Source organism: Eubalaena glacialis, chromosome 8 (assembly GCF_028564815.1).
Source record: "Eubalaena glacialis isolate mEubGla1 chromosome 8, mEubGla1.1.hap2.+ XY, whole genome shotgun sequence".
NCBI classification, from domain to species: Eukaryota; Metazoa; Chordata; class Mammalia; order Artiodactyla; family Balaenidae; genus Eubalaena; species Eubalaena glacialis.
Window position 1 is genome coordinate 65,775,580 of NC_083723.1, and position 15,419 is coordinate 65,790,998.

General features: G+C 37.1%; 1 protein-coding gene across 12 annotated transcripts in view; it reads left to right on the forward strand.

The window, feature by feature from the left end:
- The window catches only part of ICA1 (islet cell autoantigen 1), a 142,621-nt gene that overhangs the window by 14,737 nt on the left and 112,465 nt on the right, over positions 1 to 15,419 (forward strand). For 5 of the 12 annotated variants that reach the window (XM_061198532.1, XM_061198543.1, XM_061198542.1 and 2 more), the window contains exons 2-4: positions 3,943 to 4,044; positions 7,713 to 7,878; positions 11,343 to 11,415. In XM_061198532.1, the coding sequence (XP_061054515.1) occupies positions 4,028 to 4,044; positions 7,713 to 7,878; positions 11,343 to 11,415 (256 nt within the window). In that variant the 5' untranslated portion in view covers positions 3,943 to 4,027. The remainder of the gene's footprint in view (positions 1 to 3,942; positions 4,045 to 7,712; positions 7,879 to 11,342; positions 11,416 to 15,419) is intronic. The other 7 variants (XM_061198534.1, XM_061198533.1, XM_061198538.1 and 4 more) reach the window with 4 other exon arrangements.

Here is a 15,419-nt window from a genome sequence, read left to right on the forward strand (position 1 = left end):
TTTAGATATATTGGGTTAAATAAAATATATTATTTAAATTTTTTTACTTTTTCTTTTTACTTTTTTTTTTTTAAATGAATGAGTTTTCCTGTTATTCTGCATTCCTGCTAGGACTGGTATTTTCAGCTTTGTTTGTTTGTTTGGAATGTAACCATTCTAATCAATGTGTAGGATATCTCATATCTGTTATTTTCTTATAATCCCCATATTATCAGGGTCTTTGTATATGATTTTTTTCCCATTTGTATATCTTGTATGGTAAGGTGTCTATTTGTATACTTGCCCATTTTTTTTAACCTTTTGACTCCTTTCACCCATTTCTCCAGCCACTCACCACCCACCTCTGGTAACCACCAATATGTTCTCTGTATCTATGAGCTTGTTTTTTTGTTTTGTTTCTTTGTTTTTGATTCCACATATAAGAGAGATCAGAAGATATTTGTCTTTCTCTACCTGACTTATTTCACTTAGCATAATGCCCTCAAAGTACATTTATGTTGTTGCAAATGGCAAGGTTTCCTTCTTTTTTATGGCTGAATAATATTCCATTATAAGTATATATGTGTGTGTGTGTGTGTGTGTGTATACACACACACACACACACACACACAGAGGCAACAATTTCTGTATCCATTCATCCATCAGTGGACACTTAAGTTGTTTCCATGTGTTAGCTATTGTAAATAAGATTTCAGTGAACATGGGGGTGTGAATATCTTTTTGAGTTAGCATTTTCATTTTCTTTAGATAAATAACCAGAAGTAGAACTGCTAGATCACATGGTAGTTCTATTTTTAATTTTTTGAGGAACCTCCATACTGTTTTCCATAGTAGCTATGCCAATTTACATTCCCACCAACAGTGCACAGGGGTTCTCCACATCCTCGCCAATACTTGTTATTTCTTATCTTTTTGATAATAGCCATTCTAACAGGTTTGAGGTGATATCTCATTGTGGTTTTGATTTGCATTTCCCTGATGATTAGTAATGTTAAGCATATTTTAATGTACCTGTTGTCCATCTGTATGTCTTCTTGGGAAGAATGTCTATTCAGATCTTCTGCCCATCTTTTAATCAGATTGCTTTTGCTAATTGAGTTGTATGAGTTCTTTATATATTTTGTATATTAACCCCATATCAGATATATGATTTACAAATATTTTCTCCCATTCAGTAGGTTGCCCTACATTTTGTTGATGGTTTCCTTTGCTAGGCAGAAAGTAGAAGCCTTTTAGTATGATGTGCCACTTATTTATTTTTGTTTTTGTTGCTTTTGCTTTTGTTGTCAGATTCAAAAAGTTATTGCCAAGACCTATGTCAAGGAGATTACTGGCTATGTTTTCTTCTAGGAGTTTTATGGTTTCAGGTCTTACATTTAATTCTTTAATCCATTTTGAATTTATTTTTGTGCATGGTGTGAGGCACTAGTCTAGTTTTGTTCTTTTACATGTAGCTGTCCAGTTTTTCAAACACTATTTATTGAAGAGACTGTCCTTTCCCCATTGTATATTCCTGGCTCCTTTGTCGTGAATTAATTGACCATATATGTGTGGGTTTATTCTTTTTTACTTTTTTAATATGGTTATTAGATCATTTAAAATTACTTATGTAGCACATAGTATATTTCTATTGGACAGAGCTGATCTAGACTATAGGTTCCTTGAGGCCAGGGACAGTGCCTGCCACATGTTAATTAAATGCTCGATGCGTGTTTGATAAATCAAACTGTTGAAATGAAACGAATGAACAGATGAGAATTATAACAATTTTTTTAAGTAGTGATTTTGACACTGTGGATTTAGAAGGTGATAGGCCAGATGAGATGGATTTTGTCAGTAAATCTTAAAATGTTTATTAATTGTCCCTGGTGTATGGGACTGAAACATACATTAAAAGAGATGCAAGTGCTGGCTGCAACTGCCATCTCATGAGACATTCAGATATCCCCTGTAGGCTGACCTGATTTTGCCACCCATGATTCCTTTGTTCAAGTGCCATATATAATCCAGAAGTTTGTTCAAGAATGATCTATTTCTAGAGAGGATTTTTCCTTTGTGCCATTTAGCTGTGGTTCTCAGACTTTAATGTGCTTAAGAATCACTTGCAAAACCTGTTACAAATGCAGATTCCCAAACCCATTTCCAGAAATTCTAGTTCAGTAGGTAAGGGATGGGGCCCAGGAATCTGCATGTTAACACCCCAGAAGATTCCTGTGTAATTGACCTGTAAGCAATACCGTGAGGAACACTGCTGTATGGCATCATAATCTGGGAATAGCCTGAAACTTCAGGAAAAGGGCAGTTGGTTTAGTGATTTTTATTATCTATTATACTATAAAGAACTCATTGTTAAATATATTAATAATCAAAAATTAATCAAAAAAATTGCAGCAAACAGAACAATCAACAGTGAAAAGGCAACCTACCAAATGGGAGAAAATATTTGCAAACCATATATCAGAGAAGGGGTTAATATCCAGAATATATAAAGAACTCCTATAATGCAATAACAAAAAAATTACCCAATTAAAAAAATAGGCAAAGGACTTGAATAGACATTTCTCCAAAGAAGATATGCAAATGGCCAAAAAGCACATGGATGCTCTCCAGGAAGAAGAGAGATGCTGGTTATGGGATGCTGTCATTTCAGAGGCATCCGGACACTCGAAGAAAATGTCCTTCCTCTTTCCTATCCCTATACCTGAAGCCTGGAATATCAACACCTCAATTGCGTTCCCTCAAAACATTTTTTAAAAGCCTTGAAGAGACTTCCCTGGTGGTCCATTGGCTAAGACTGTGTGCTCCCAATGCAGGGAGCCCGGGTTCAATCCCCGGTCAGGGAACTAGATCCCACATGCTGCAACTAAAGATCCTGCATGACGCAAATCAAGATCCTGCACATGGCAGCGAAGATCCCATGTGCTGCAACTAAGACCCGGTGCACCCAAATAAATAAATTAAAAAAAAAAAAAAAGCCTTGGAAACTCTGCTCATGTTAGGGGTCCTGGTTGTTAGGACCCTTTCTGAGGCAGAGGGAGAATGATTGGGTTCATGTTGTTGAAGTAGCTAGAGCATTCACACGCTGAGCATTCACTCCAGCGGCCAGCAGTCTGTGTCTGGTCAGAGGCCATTCCTTTAGGTAGCGAGCTCTCCATTCTTTCCAGTAACTGGTAGGCAAGTGTGGCTGGGTTAGCTGGCTCTACCCCTCCCTGGGGTTGGCTAGCTCCCACGAGTGGGGCAAATGGAGTGAGGGGCAAAGGCATCAAGTGACTCCCATATTTACTAATGAGATGAAAATACAGTACTTGGTTGGTCAAAACTGAAATATCTCATTTTCCTCCTTTGTATCCTTCTTGGTATCTTGTTCTGGGTTATCAATTCTTTTTGTTTGTTTTTGTTTTTGCAATGTGTTGGTTTACCTTCTAGAAATACTGATTATGAAAGATTTAAAATCTGTAAAGAGACATACAGATGCAGTATACTTACCACCTAGCTTATCAAAGAAAATATTATGGGTACAAAGTCCCTTTATACTCCTCTCAAATAATATTCCCCATCCCCACTGCAGTGGTAACTGCTGTTTGGAATTTAGTGTTCGTCATTCATATGCAATTCTTTATACCTTCACTATATAATGTTTGTATATTTCAACAATATAGAGTATTGTTTGGAATGTTGCGGTCTCAAATTTTATGTAGTCTTTTGCAACCTGCTTTTTTCATTCAACTTGCCTGTTCACTTCTTAAACTTCATTGAGGATGTTTCTTCCAGTGTTACTTAACTAGACTACTCTAGACATTGGGGTACAGTGATACTGTGTAATAATGTTTGGCCCCCAAGATACAACTAGAAATGGCTTAGATTGAAAAACTTTATATGTGTCAAATTAATGTATAATTGTAATATAGTGTGTAACTGTTAAACATATTTGTTTTATTTCAGGTTATAATATAACTTATCCTCTCATGCTTTTTCCCTGTCCCTTCTCCCCAAATCATCAACAGTAGAAAAAGAAGAAGAAGGAAACATGTCAGGACACAAATGGTAAGTAATTTGTTGTCTCTTCTGAATTGGGGGAGGCTAATGAAAGAGGATAGCACGTAGTATATGCTCAATAAATGTCTACTGAATGGAAAAATCAAGAGTCACAATAGCAGTAAATAACCTGTTAGCCTACACCCAATGTTGAGTATAGTCAAGTTTTCAGTATCCCTACTAAATGTAATATGAAAACCAATAACCAAAAATATTCTCTAAGAAATTCATTTATGTGTAACTTTCTCCTGGGAATCTAACAATGGCTTTTCTCACCACCATTTTTTCAGTGTAATGAGTTGATACATTTTTAAATCTGTCTTATTTACAACGTCTAATATTAGGGTTATAAGGGAATTTTATATAGGGCAGCTATAAAATAACAATATAACTAATAACAATAAAAATAACTCAGACTTATTAATATATAGTCATGACTTCAACTTTCATGAACATTCAGGAGCCAGTCATGGTTGGAAGTAGATAATGCTGAATAAAATAGATGTGGTAATTACATGACAATGTTATCACTGCCTTTTACATGCCTATAAAGCATCTAACAGCATGTTAAACCACTTAAAAATTCCAGTTCTGTTACAAGCAGTGCTTCTGAACCCTTCTGAAACCTTGATCCACTGGGCAAGCAGATCTTTGTTGTTTTGTACCTCCTTTAATTTGTATCATGAAACAGTGCAGTGCATATTTTCATTTTTCAAAGGTACAATTGATTATAATAAGGAATATACTTTTTTCTAATAAATTTATTTATTTACTTATTTATTTTTGGGTGAGTTGGGTCTTTGTTGCTGCGCGCAGGCTTTGTCTAGTTGCAGCGAGTGGGGGCTACTCTTCTTTGTGGTGCGTGGGCTTCTGATTGCGGTGGCTTCTCTTGTTGCGGAGCACAGGCTCTAGGCGCGCGGGCTTCAGTAGTTGCGGCTCACGGGCTCTAGAGCGCAGGCTCAGTAGTTGTGGTGCACGGGCTTAGTTGCTCCGCAACATGTGGGATCTTCCTGGACCAGGGCTCAAACCCGTTTCCCCTGCATTGGCAGGCGGATTCTTAACCGCTGCGCTACCAGGGAAGCCCCAAGGAATATACTTTTTAATCCCTCCTCTCTCAGTAGAGAAGCAATCAGGTCCAAGTCCTCTGTAATATCAAATGTCAAACTTTAAAAGAATTTTGCATGTCTTAAAATGTAATGAGCTTTAAAAGGTAATTAATAAATAGCTAAGGGATTTAGTTTCCCTGAGTATCCCCATTTGACAGCTCTGTAAGGGTTGTCAGACTATTTTTTTAATTGTTCCATCTTGCCTCATTAAGACAAAAGGATGGCTTCATCCTGTGACCCTCATAATGGCTGTCATATCCTGGCAGCAGGCTCAGGGAAGTAGGTAGTTGTCATCCACCTAGGAGAGATTGGAGAGTCCCAGGAGATGAGCCCTTCCCCATAGTCCTTCTCCCATTACCGTGCCACTTCATTGCTTGCTGCTGAAATACAAGGGCTGCAGAGAACATTGAAATGCACAGTACGCTGGGATTTAGAGCCTTGGATTTTGATCCTGTGTGATTTTGTGCAAGATTCTTAACGTTTTGAAACCTAAGATTCCTCATTTGTTAAATAACGGGTGAGGCATGTTCACTAAATGACCTCTAAAGTCCTTTTTTTTCCCCTCGAAATAGAATTTTTTTGTTGTTAATCCATGACCTTTGACCAAAAAAACAAAAAAAAACACAATAGAAAGAAGTCCATCCTAGTCCCCACTCTTAAAAATTCCTTTCCCCTGAAATAGCCACAGTTTGGGGGAGTATATTCTTACCATCTTTTAATGCACATACTATGTAGAGGGATTATCTTTTACACAAAAGTTATACATATTTTCATCTTATTTTCTGTGATTTAAGCTCATAATAAAATGTTTTTTATTTATATGTTTTAAATAAAAATTATATATATTTAAGGTGTGCAATATAATCTGATATGCATAGTGAAATGATTACTACAGTCAAGCTAGTTAACATACCATCTTTTAAAATTTATTTTATTTATTTATTTACTTATTTATTTATTTGGTTGCTTTGGGTCTTTAGTTGCAGCAGGTGGGTAGCACACGGGCTCCTTAGTTGTGGCATGCGAACTCTTAGTTGTGGCATGCATGTAGGATCTAGTTCCCTGACCAGGGATCGAACCCGGGCCCCCTGCATTGGGAGCACGGAGCCTTAACCACTGGACCACCAGGGAAGTCCCAACATATCATCTCCTTTTATAGTTACCACTTTTTGTGTGTGATGAGTGCACATGAAGAGTAATGCTCCTCTCCTAGCCTATTTCCAGTGTTGAATACAATATTATTAAGTACAGTCATCATGCCTATACATGACATATCTGGACTTATTCCAAACTTTGAAATGATGCAGAAAGATACAAAGTAAACCGTAATCCTCCGCCTCTTTCCAAAGATAACCATTGCTAAGGACGTCATCTGAAACTCTGATTTTTTAAGAACAAATGTGTGAATTGAAACTTGTAAATGTTGTCTGGCAGGAGAATGTAAATCATCGAGTTTTGAGATACATATTTTGGTATAGTAGTATAAAGCAATTTCTGTTTTAGGACACAAGTCTGGCACATTTTGAGTGCTAATGGGATGGGGTGGAAGAAGTTACATGTCTGCAGAGGGAGATGCCTGGGGGTCCTGTGTGAGCTTTTGGACCGGAACCCTAGACAGGAGGGAGGTTTAGACAAAGCAAGGAGGGATGGAACACCAGTGGCAAACTTTCTGTCAATATTTGGGTACCCTGGTCACTTTTACAGAATTCCATTTCATTCTCAATTGAATTTTTTTCCAATTTCTTCTTTACATACTTTTTGATATGATCTTCACAGTGCTGTTCCTGAAGAATGGCTTCCTATCGGTATTTTAAGCATTTATGTTTAAGAATTTAAAGTTTTAGTATGAGAAACCCATAACCAATTTTTTAATACTTTTTTATTTTTCAAAATTTTATTTGACTATAGTAAGAATACTAAACATGAGATCTACCCTTTTAACAAACTTTTAAGCGTAGAAGACAGTGCTGTGAACTCTAGGCACAGTGTTGTACAGCAGATCTCTAGAACTTATTCACCTTGCACCGTTGAAACTGTATGCCCATCGATTAGTAATTTCCCATTTCCTCCTCAGCCTCTGGAAACCACCATTCTATTCTCTGATTCTATGAGTTTGACTGTGTTAGGTACCTCTGCGACAGATTTGTAGTATGCTGTTTTCCAGCCCCTTATCTCTACTTTTCTGCCATCACTTCAGTGTTGGCCGTAATGCTGGGCTGGAGAGAACATTGGTGTTAGGCTTTATCTCTGACTCACTGGGTGCTTGAGGCAGTCACCTTGCCTGGCTTGGCCTCACTTTGTCTACTTCTGAAAGGAGTGTGTCCAGTCTTTTGGTATCTAAACTCCTCAAGGTTTAGTTTCTCAATTTCCTGCAAAAGTTTCTTAATTTCCTCACTAACTTTTAAGGTTTTGGTATAAGTTAGACTTGATTAACCTTTTGGTGTAATAACCATGTAAGAAAGTACTTATATGTTTATTAATGTTGTAAATGTTTGGATACATTTGTTCACACTATAATATCTTAACCTTTTTGAAAGTCATGAGTAAAATGGCTCTTCGAATGCCTTTTAGCAGTTATCCCTGGGATTTACACGATCGATATGCTCAAGATAAATCAGTTGTAAATAAGATGCAGCAGAAGTATTGGGAAACGAAGCAGGCCTTTATTAAAGCCACAGGGAAGAAGGAAGACGAACACGTCGTTGCCTCCGACGCAGACCTGGATGCCAAGCTGGAGGTGAGCGCTTCATTGCCCTTAGCCCCAGCACAGCCACCTTGCTAGGCTCAGGGTCTGAGAATGTATTCACGGGGGCAAGCACAGGTGTGCTTTGTATTTGAAAACATACTGCAAACAGCTAGTTCATAAGGAAAATCTAGGATCAGCTTAACTCAATCCCAGCGTATTTTTAAAAAACCCACAAATTCTCCTGTAACCCCCAGTATGCCTCAGTTAATTTGTTTTTCAAGCACTTCGTTGGAATGCATGGAATGTGGTAAATTCTCAATTAATGTTTGTTGAAAAACATTAATGCACTCAAAGAGCCACTGCCAGTGATAGCAACACTACGGTCAGGCATATGTTTACATTTAGAAAAAAAAGAAAAAAGGATGACGGCAAAAGATCCTGGAAAGTGAGTCTAATAAGCTTGTATTGAATCCTGGAAAATTCTAGAATTGAATTAACCAATATTTAGTTAGACTAGTTAATAATACAGTAAGCTGAATTCATAGCTGAATGATCCTTGAATACTAGTACAACTGGTAAAAGGCCCACTAATTCCCTGATTGCTGGACATTCTACCAGTACTTTAGATCAGAATTTAAAAAGCATTTGCTGTACAGCAGAAACTAATACAACATTGTAAATCAACTATACTCCAAGAAAAATTGATTTAAAAAAAAACAAAATTTAAAAAGCATACTTAACACTTCCGTGAATGACAGGGCACAGAGAGAAATAATATGTCACGTTGTCTGATAAGAATTCAGAATGATATCTAAATCTAATACATAAGCTAAAGTTAATGAGCTGAACACTTAATGAGACAAAAATCAAAAGCTCAAGATTTCATAAAGCTTTCTGAGAAGGGTGGCCAGGGTGGTGCAAGCCATGGTTATTCTGGAACAGAGAGGCTGAGGGGAAATATGTTAGTTGTCAGTTCTCTGGGAAGGCCTGTCACGTGGAAGAGGGATAAGATTCATTCTGTGCATCTGACGGTAGAACCAGACCCAGGGCCACTATTCATAGTACTCATCTCTCATGGAATTATCTCAAGTGTCCGTTTGTTTGCCTGCCTTCCCTCCACCAGGGGGTCAGATTCCATGACACACAGTACACATTCAGTAAGTATTAACTGAATAAGTGTACGTGTTAATGCAGTTAAGATGAGTTCCCAACCCTTTCTCCTGTCAGTGGAATTGTTCTAACAGAAGCTGGGTTTGACAGAGATGTTCCAGCAGAGATTGCTTCAACGGAGAAAAGTAGAGCCAGGAAGCCTCTATTCTGATTTTAGTATTCTAAATAGAATTGAAATGATTGTAAGTTGCATATGCTTTTCACATCTTACAGATTTATTTTTTTTCCTCTTAACAACCTAGTAAATACAAACATTGTTCAAAAAGTAATTTAATATGTTATTTTCTAGTACGCGAAACACAATACAGTAATTTTATATTTATATTTAGGTTCTTGCAGCAGCATTTTCACTGAACCAACTGTACTTTAATCAAAATACCTGCTGTCCTAGGCACATAGCATCCAAAGTACTTAACTGTGACTAATAATTTTACACATGATAAAGACTTCTGTTGCAGGAATGTTTTAATACTGATGTTGATGTTTATAGAGAAGGAGAATGGATTCCACCAATAAAGCATATGAAAACGATGTGCAGACCATTTTGATGTGCTTTTCAACTAAGTTGTCCATAGAAGACTAGCTTATGAAACAAGAACTTGTATTCTGCTGGCAAAGAAAGCTTGTATGCCAAGCTGTAATGAGGGTCAGATTCTATTACAATCTGTTGGGAAGTTCATGTAGAAATGTTCACTAAGTTTAAATATTTGTCAGAATTGCTTGTTAATGAAATCATTTTCTGAAAAACAGCTCTTAAGTACAAGAACCGACAAAACTAACCTGTGGTGACAGAAGTCTTTTAGTGGATGCCACAGCAGAGTAGACTGACTAGAGGGTGGAAATGTTTCTTATCTTACTTTGGGTATGATTACAAGAGTGTATACAATTGTCAAAGTCACAGAACTGAACTCTCCAGAGGTGTGCATTTTATTGCATTTAATTTATACTTCAGTTTTAAAAAAGTAAACAGTAACAGCAGAATAGCTCTTGAACATACTTTTTTTAACGTCCTTGCTCCTATGTTCAGGAATTACTATGTGTTGATAGTTTGTGACCCAGAATACTGTATCAAGCATTTGTTAAGGAACATACTCAGACTGCTGATTTTCTGTTTTGTTTTATGGTAAAGGGTTTTTGTTTTTTCCCTAAATAGGTAGAGGATGAAGTGTAATGAAATGAGATTTAGTAAAATTTATACTCTACATGACCAAGATTTATCATATTAAGCATTCATAGGAATGGTTTTTAATGTTTTAAGTATATATGCATGCATTCATTTTTATTAGAACATTTGGTCATTTATATTATGAAGCCAATCTTCTGTTTTGACTCAACTGTGAAGTGCTTTGTAATACCAGGGCATAATTGCTACATCACCATGGCCAGTAAGCCAGGCGAGAGAGAAGAATGCCTTGCCCTGCTTCCCTGGATGGCTCCTCAGAGGCATAATGTTTGTCTGCCAGGTTTTCTAATTGATAGCAGCCCTGGTCTCTGAGTTGGTGGACAGAGGATGGAGAAAGTGTGAAGTCTCTGCTCTGTCTTCTGTTTTTCTTTTTAAATTTTTATTGGAGTATAGTTGATTTACAATTGTTCTGTCTTCTCTTGAACTGTCTCCATTTCTGAAGCAAAGACCAGAGCCACCATAAGTTAAAATCTAGTTAGATTCTTCTCCATACAGCCCACCTGCTTTTCCCTTAATTTTCTCTGTTATGGCCATAGCATGACATTAGGTTTCTTCTCTGTATATTTTACGAAATAATTGGGAAAATGAGGAGTGATAGGAGCTGCTAGCTAAACTCCATTTTACCAGATCTCTTCAAAGCAGACAGAACATTCAGCTGATTGATATTTGTTTGTTTTTATAGAGTTGTTTAAGCATGCTGTAAAATGCATTAGGATCACAAAATAAGCTAATGTTGTGTTTTAAATATGATGCTTAATTGACAGATCTTCCATTTGAAAAAAAAGACAGTAAGTGGTAAAAGAAATAAATTCGATTATGAAGGAATATTGGGTCTCTGGTTTACCAAGTCCTCTAATTGGGCCCCTCACTTAGGATTTCTGGTTTTCAGCTATTACTTCAATGTCTGGAGGAAATCATCCTTCTGCAGATCTCAATTTAGATCGCAGAGCTGATGAATTCTAATAAATACAGAAAAATAGGAGCATATTTAAAAGCTTTGGTCACATTTTCTGTTCAGTACACCACGTAACACCAAGCTTATTTAGGCATACAATCTTGCTTTTAGTGGGCAAATCAAACGCTATGGTTATATTCAATATAATTATTTTTTATTTCACTGCTGGCTGTTTTGTTTAGCATTTTGTTTGTATTTTTATTATAGCTGTTTCACTCGATTCAGAGAACCTGTCTGGACTTGTCTAAAGCAATTGTACTCTATCAAAAGAGAATCTGTTGTAAGTATGCCATAAGTGTGAATACTGACCAAATAGACAGTAAGAAATTGGATATTTTGCCTTAATATATAATTTTATATGATTAGGAAGCAAGACAAGGAAACTACTGTTTAGGAGTGTCTGTCTTTGCTCTTTAATTGGTGGGGTGGGGTCTTTAATCATTTTATCAGAAATTCTTTACATAGGCTGTTTTTCAATGCAAGTACCATAACAGAAGAATTTTACATTGAGTCTACCATGGATAAGTATGTGCCATTTATTTTCCTAATTATAAAAAAGTTTTCTCAGTTTTATATCTTGGGATTTGGCGTTGTTTTTATTTGATTGCCCAGGCTCTCTTATGTCCAATTTTGTTCCTTTTAAAATGACCAAATGGAGAGAGAAAGCACTTACAGTTAATTCATTGACTATATTTTGTTGACAGCGCTTCTTCCTGAACATTTTCTATGTCAGATATTGGGTTTTTTAGGGAACAAGATTTTCCTATGGTCATCCCATCTTAAAATCATTACCAACAAAGTTGTCTCTGAAATACTAAATTTCAAGTTGTATGTTAGTATGTTTTTAAATTTCCATTTGTAGGTCATTTAAGAGTACAATTTCTGTATTTCTGAGACTAAACTATGAGAAGTTTGTCTGTTTCTGACTACTGCCAAACCCCTTTCCAGTAATCACAAATTAACAGTTGGGCATTTTCCTTCATTAGTAATCTTTTATGAAGACTGTTTTTCGGAAGTACCAAATCCTAGGACTTAGAGGCAGAATTTTGTAAATTATCTGTGTTACTATTTACTAAGTGTTTGAGCTAAGACTTCTCCAGGGCTAGAACTCCAGAGTCTTGGGTATGAGGAAATCCAGACACATGACACACTGCCCCCAACATTCCTCTGTCCCACATCCAGTCAGTCACAAATGCTGGTCCATTTTGTCACCTACTTTGCTTTCAGATTCTCCCTCCTGTACCTCTTCACGGCCACCGCCTTAGTTCAGGCCACCATCATCACTCTTACTTGGTTTGCTGCATCAGCTTCCTAACTGATCTCCCTGCCTCCACTTTTTCCTTCTCCAGCGCATCATCTGCACTGCGGTCAGAGAGCAGTCAGCAATCTCCCAGAGCTCCCAGTGGTCAAAGCTGGGACAATTTGAGCAACAAAGTAAATAACTGATTGTATTAGGTTATAACCCATGAAGTAAGATAAATGTCCATTAAGTGTGTATGGAAATAAACAAAAAAACAAACTGACATTTTCATGATATTAAGTCTCCCTATCCAGAAACATAGTTTATATCTTTTTAGTTGGGTACTCTTGAATACTGCTTCACAGAATTTTAGAATTTTCCCTTTACAGGTATTGGATATCATTTTTTGGATTTATTCTTATGCACGTAATATTTCTTTGATACAGTTCTAAATGGAATCCTCTCTTTAATTATGTTTTCTATATTTTTGCTGCTGGAGAATAAAAATATGTCTGACTTTTGTGTTAAGCTTATATCCATTCACATTATTAAATGCTATTATTTCTAAAAAAAAAAAAAATGGAGAAGAGACAGTTCTTGCTTATAAAATAATTGCAATTAATAAATCTAGAAAGAATGAGGGAACCACAAAATCACCATTAGGTAAACACCACAGTAAGAACTGTGGCAGGCAATATTCACTGAAAGATGTTATAATTAGTGAGTGAAAGTTTGAGGAGAAACTGGATCTTTACATAGTCTTCTGTATTTACCCCCCAAATTTTTAATAATTACAAAAGGAAAAAATCATAATTTTACAGTGGGGAAATCCAGTAGACATGACATGAACGAAATAATGGAGGTTAACACCATCAGTAATAACGTGTGTTGATCTCCGGTAGCCCTGCTATGAAACACTAAGAAGGGCACTCCACCTCTGTGGTTTCCTTCCCCCAAGTCTGTAACCCCAGTCTAATCATGAGAAAGCAGACAAACCCAAGTTGAGGGACAGTCCACAAAATGCCTGAGCAGTACTCTTAAAGGGCGTCAAGGTCATAAAAGACAAAAAAGCCTGAGGAACTGTCACAGGTTGAAGGAGACTAAAGAGACTTGACAACTCAGTGTGGGATCCTGGAACAGAAAAAGGACATTAATGGGAAAACTAGGAAAATTCAATAAGATTGCAGGTTAGGTAGTGGTATTGTACCAATGCTATTTTCCTAATTTTGATCATTCTACCATGGTTATGTAACATTAGGGGAAGAAGGGTACACAGGAACTCTGTATCCTATTTATAATTTTTTCTATCAGCCTAAAATTATTTCAAAATAAAGGTTTTTAAAAAATGTACATTGGGGCTTCCCTGGTGGCACAGTGGTTAAGAATCCGCCTGCCAATGCAGGGGATGTGCGTTCGAGCCCTGGTCCAGGAAGATCCCATGTGTCGCGGAGCAACTAAGCCCGTGTGCCACAACTACTGAGCCTGCGCTCTAGAGCCCGTGCTCTGCAGCAAGAGAAGTCACTGCAACGAAGAGTAGCCCCCGCTCACCGCAGCTAGAGAAAGCCCACGCACAGCAAGGAAGACCCAAAGCAGCCAAAAATAAATAAATAAAATAAATAAATTTATTTTAAAAAATAAATAAATAAATAAAAATGTACATTGGATCATATTGCTTCTCTGCTGAAAAGCCTCCAATAAGCACTTAAAGTAAGATGTATACTTCTACTCCATGGCTTACAAATTCCTACACAATCTGACCCAGTTCACCTCTCCAGCCACTTTTGCTCTTACCCACGATGTGACGTGATCATCCATAAATTTGTGCTAAGTGAATTAATGCTGCCAAGCTAATTGGTTTTGTAGTTCTTTGGTTCCCTTTTCAGGGCACATCTGAAAATCTAATTAGGAGTTAAACATGAATAGGTTTTTATTTGTCTCTGAATTAAGTCCCAGTTGAGTGAAACCTTATAAGTAGAAACATTTGAGTTATCTGATACCCGTATTGCACCTGAATTTTAAACTTCTATAAATTTATTTCAGTATTTGAATTTTAAAATTAAAATTAAGGAATGAACATCCCTTCTTGGAAGATGACAGTCATCACTAAGTCATCCAACCTGGAGCCTGATGTCACTCAAACTTCTTCCACTACCCTCTGAGCAGCACTGCCCATTACCAGATTTCAGCTCTTAAAATGAAGCCTGTCTTCCAGTCCAAGTTTAATCCTCGAGTGTGTAAAATAACCAAAAATGAATTCTCAAGTGCTTCAATCTACTTAGGTTTATTTAGGAAAGAGTACATGTCACCACCCTTGTAGTCATTCAGGTACCATGAATTGGTTTCTTCCTAGCCTTAAGTTCATGTGTTCATTTGTATGTGACTTGAGGTTTCAAGGTAAAAAAGGTGACAGTAGCCTCATACTGTTATAAACAAAAGTGTGAAATTTTTCCTTATTGTGCATTTGAGTGAGTCCCATATTAGTAAGTGGAAAGGAGGAAGAATGGAAGGTATTAAAAAACAACAAAACTTCATATAATTATAGGAATTTAAAAAAATTACCTAGAACCAGGACATAAATATCAGATAAACATTTAAAGTGAAGTAAAGTATACAGCGATAACAAGGCAAAAATTATAGTTAGTTCAATTTCACAAGCATTTAATTAGTGCCCTGAATAAGACTTTATGCTCAGCCTTGGGAATCCATAGTTTGGATGAGATCCCTGCCCTGAGAAAGCTTAGGTTCTCACGGGAAAGATAGACACGTTGCCCACCCACGGACACCCCAGTACCAGGTGCCGAGAGGGCGCTGCTGTCACAGAGAAAGAGGGATCACCTGCTTCACAGAGGAAGTAGCTTTTGAGCTAGGCTTTAACCAATGAACTTGATTTTGAGAAACAGAAGAGGAAGGAGGGTAGTCACTGACCATCAGGAAGAATGGATTCTAAAGCCTCTTCTCCGTGGAATGTTGAGTGTAAGCTAGTCACAAATTAATAAGAAAGCAGTAGTAGCTTTAACCTTCACTTCTGGATTCCTGGTTCCTGG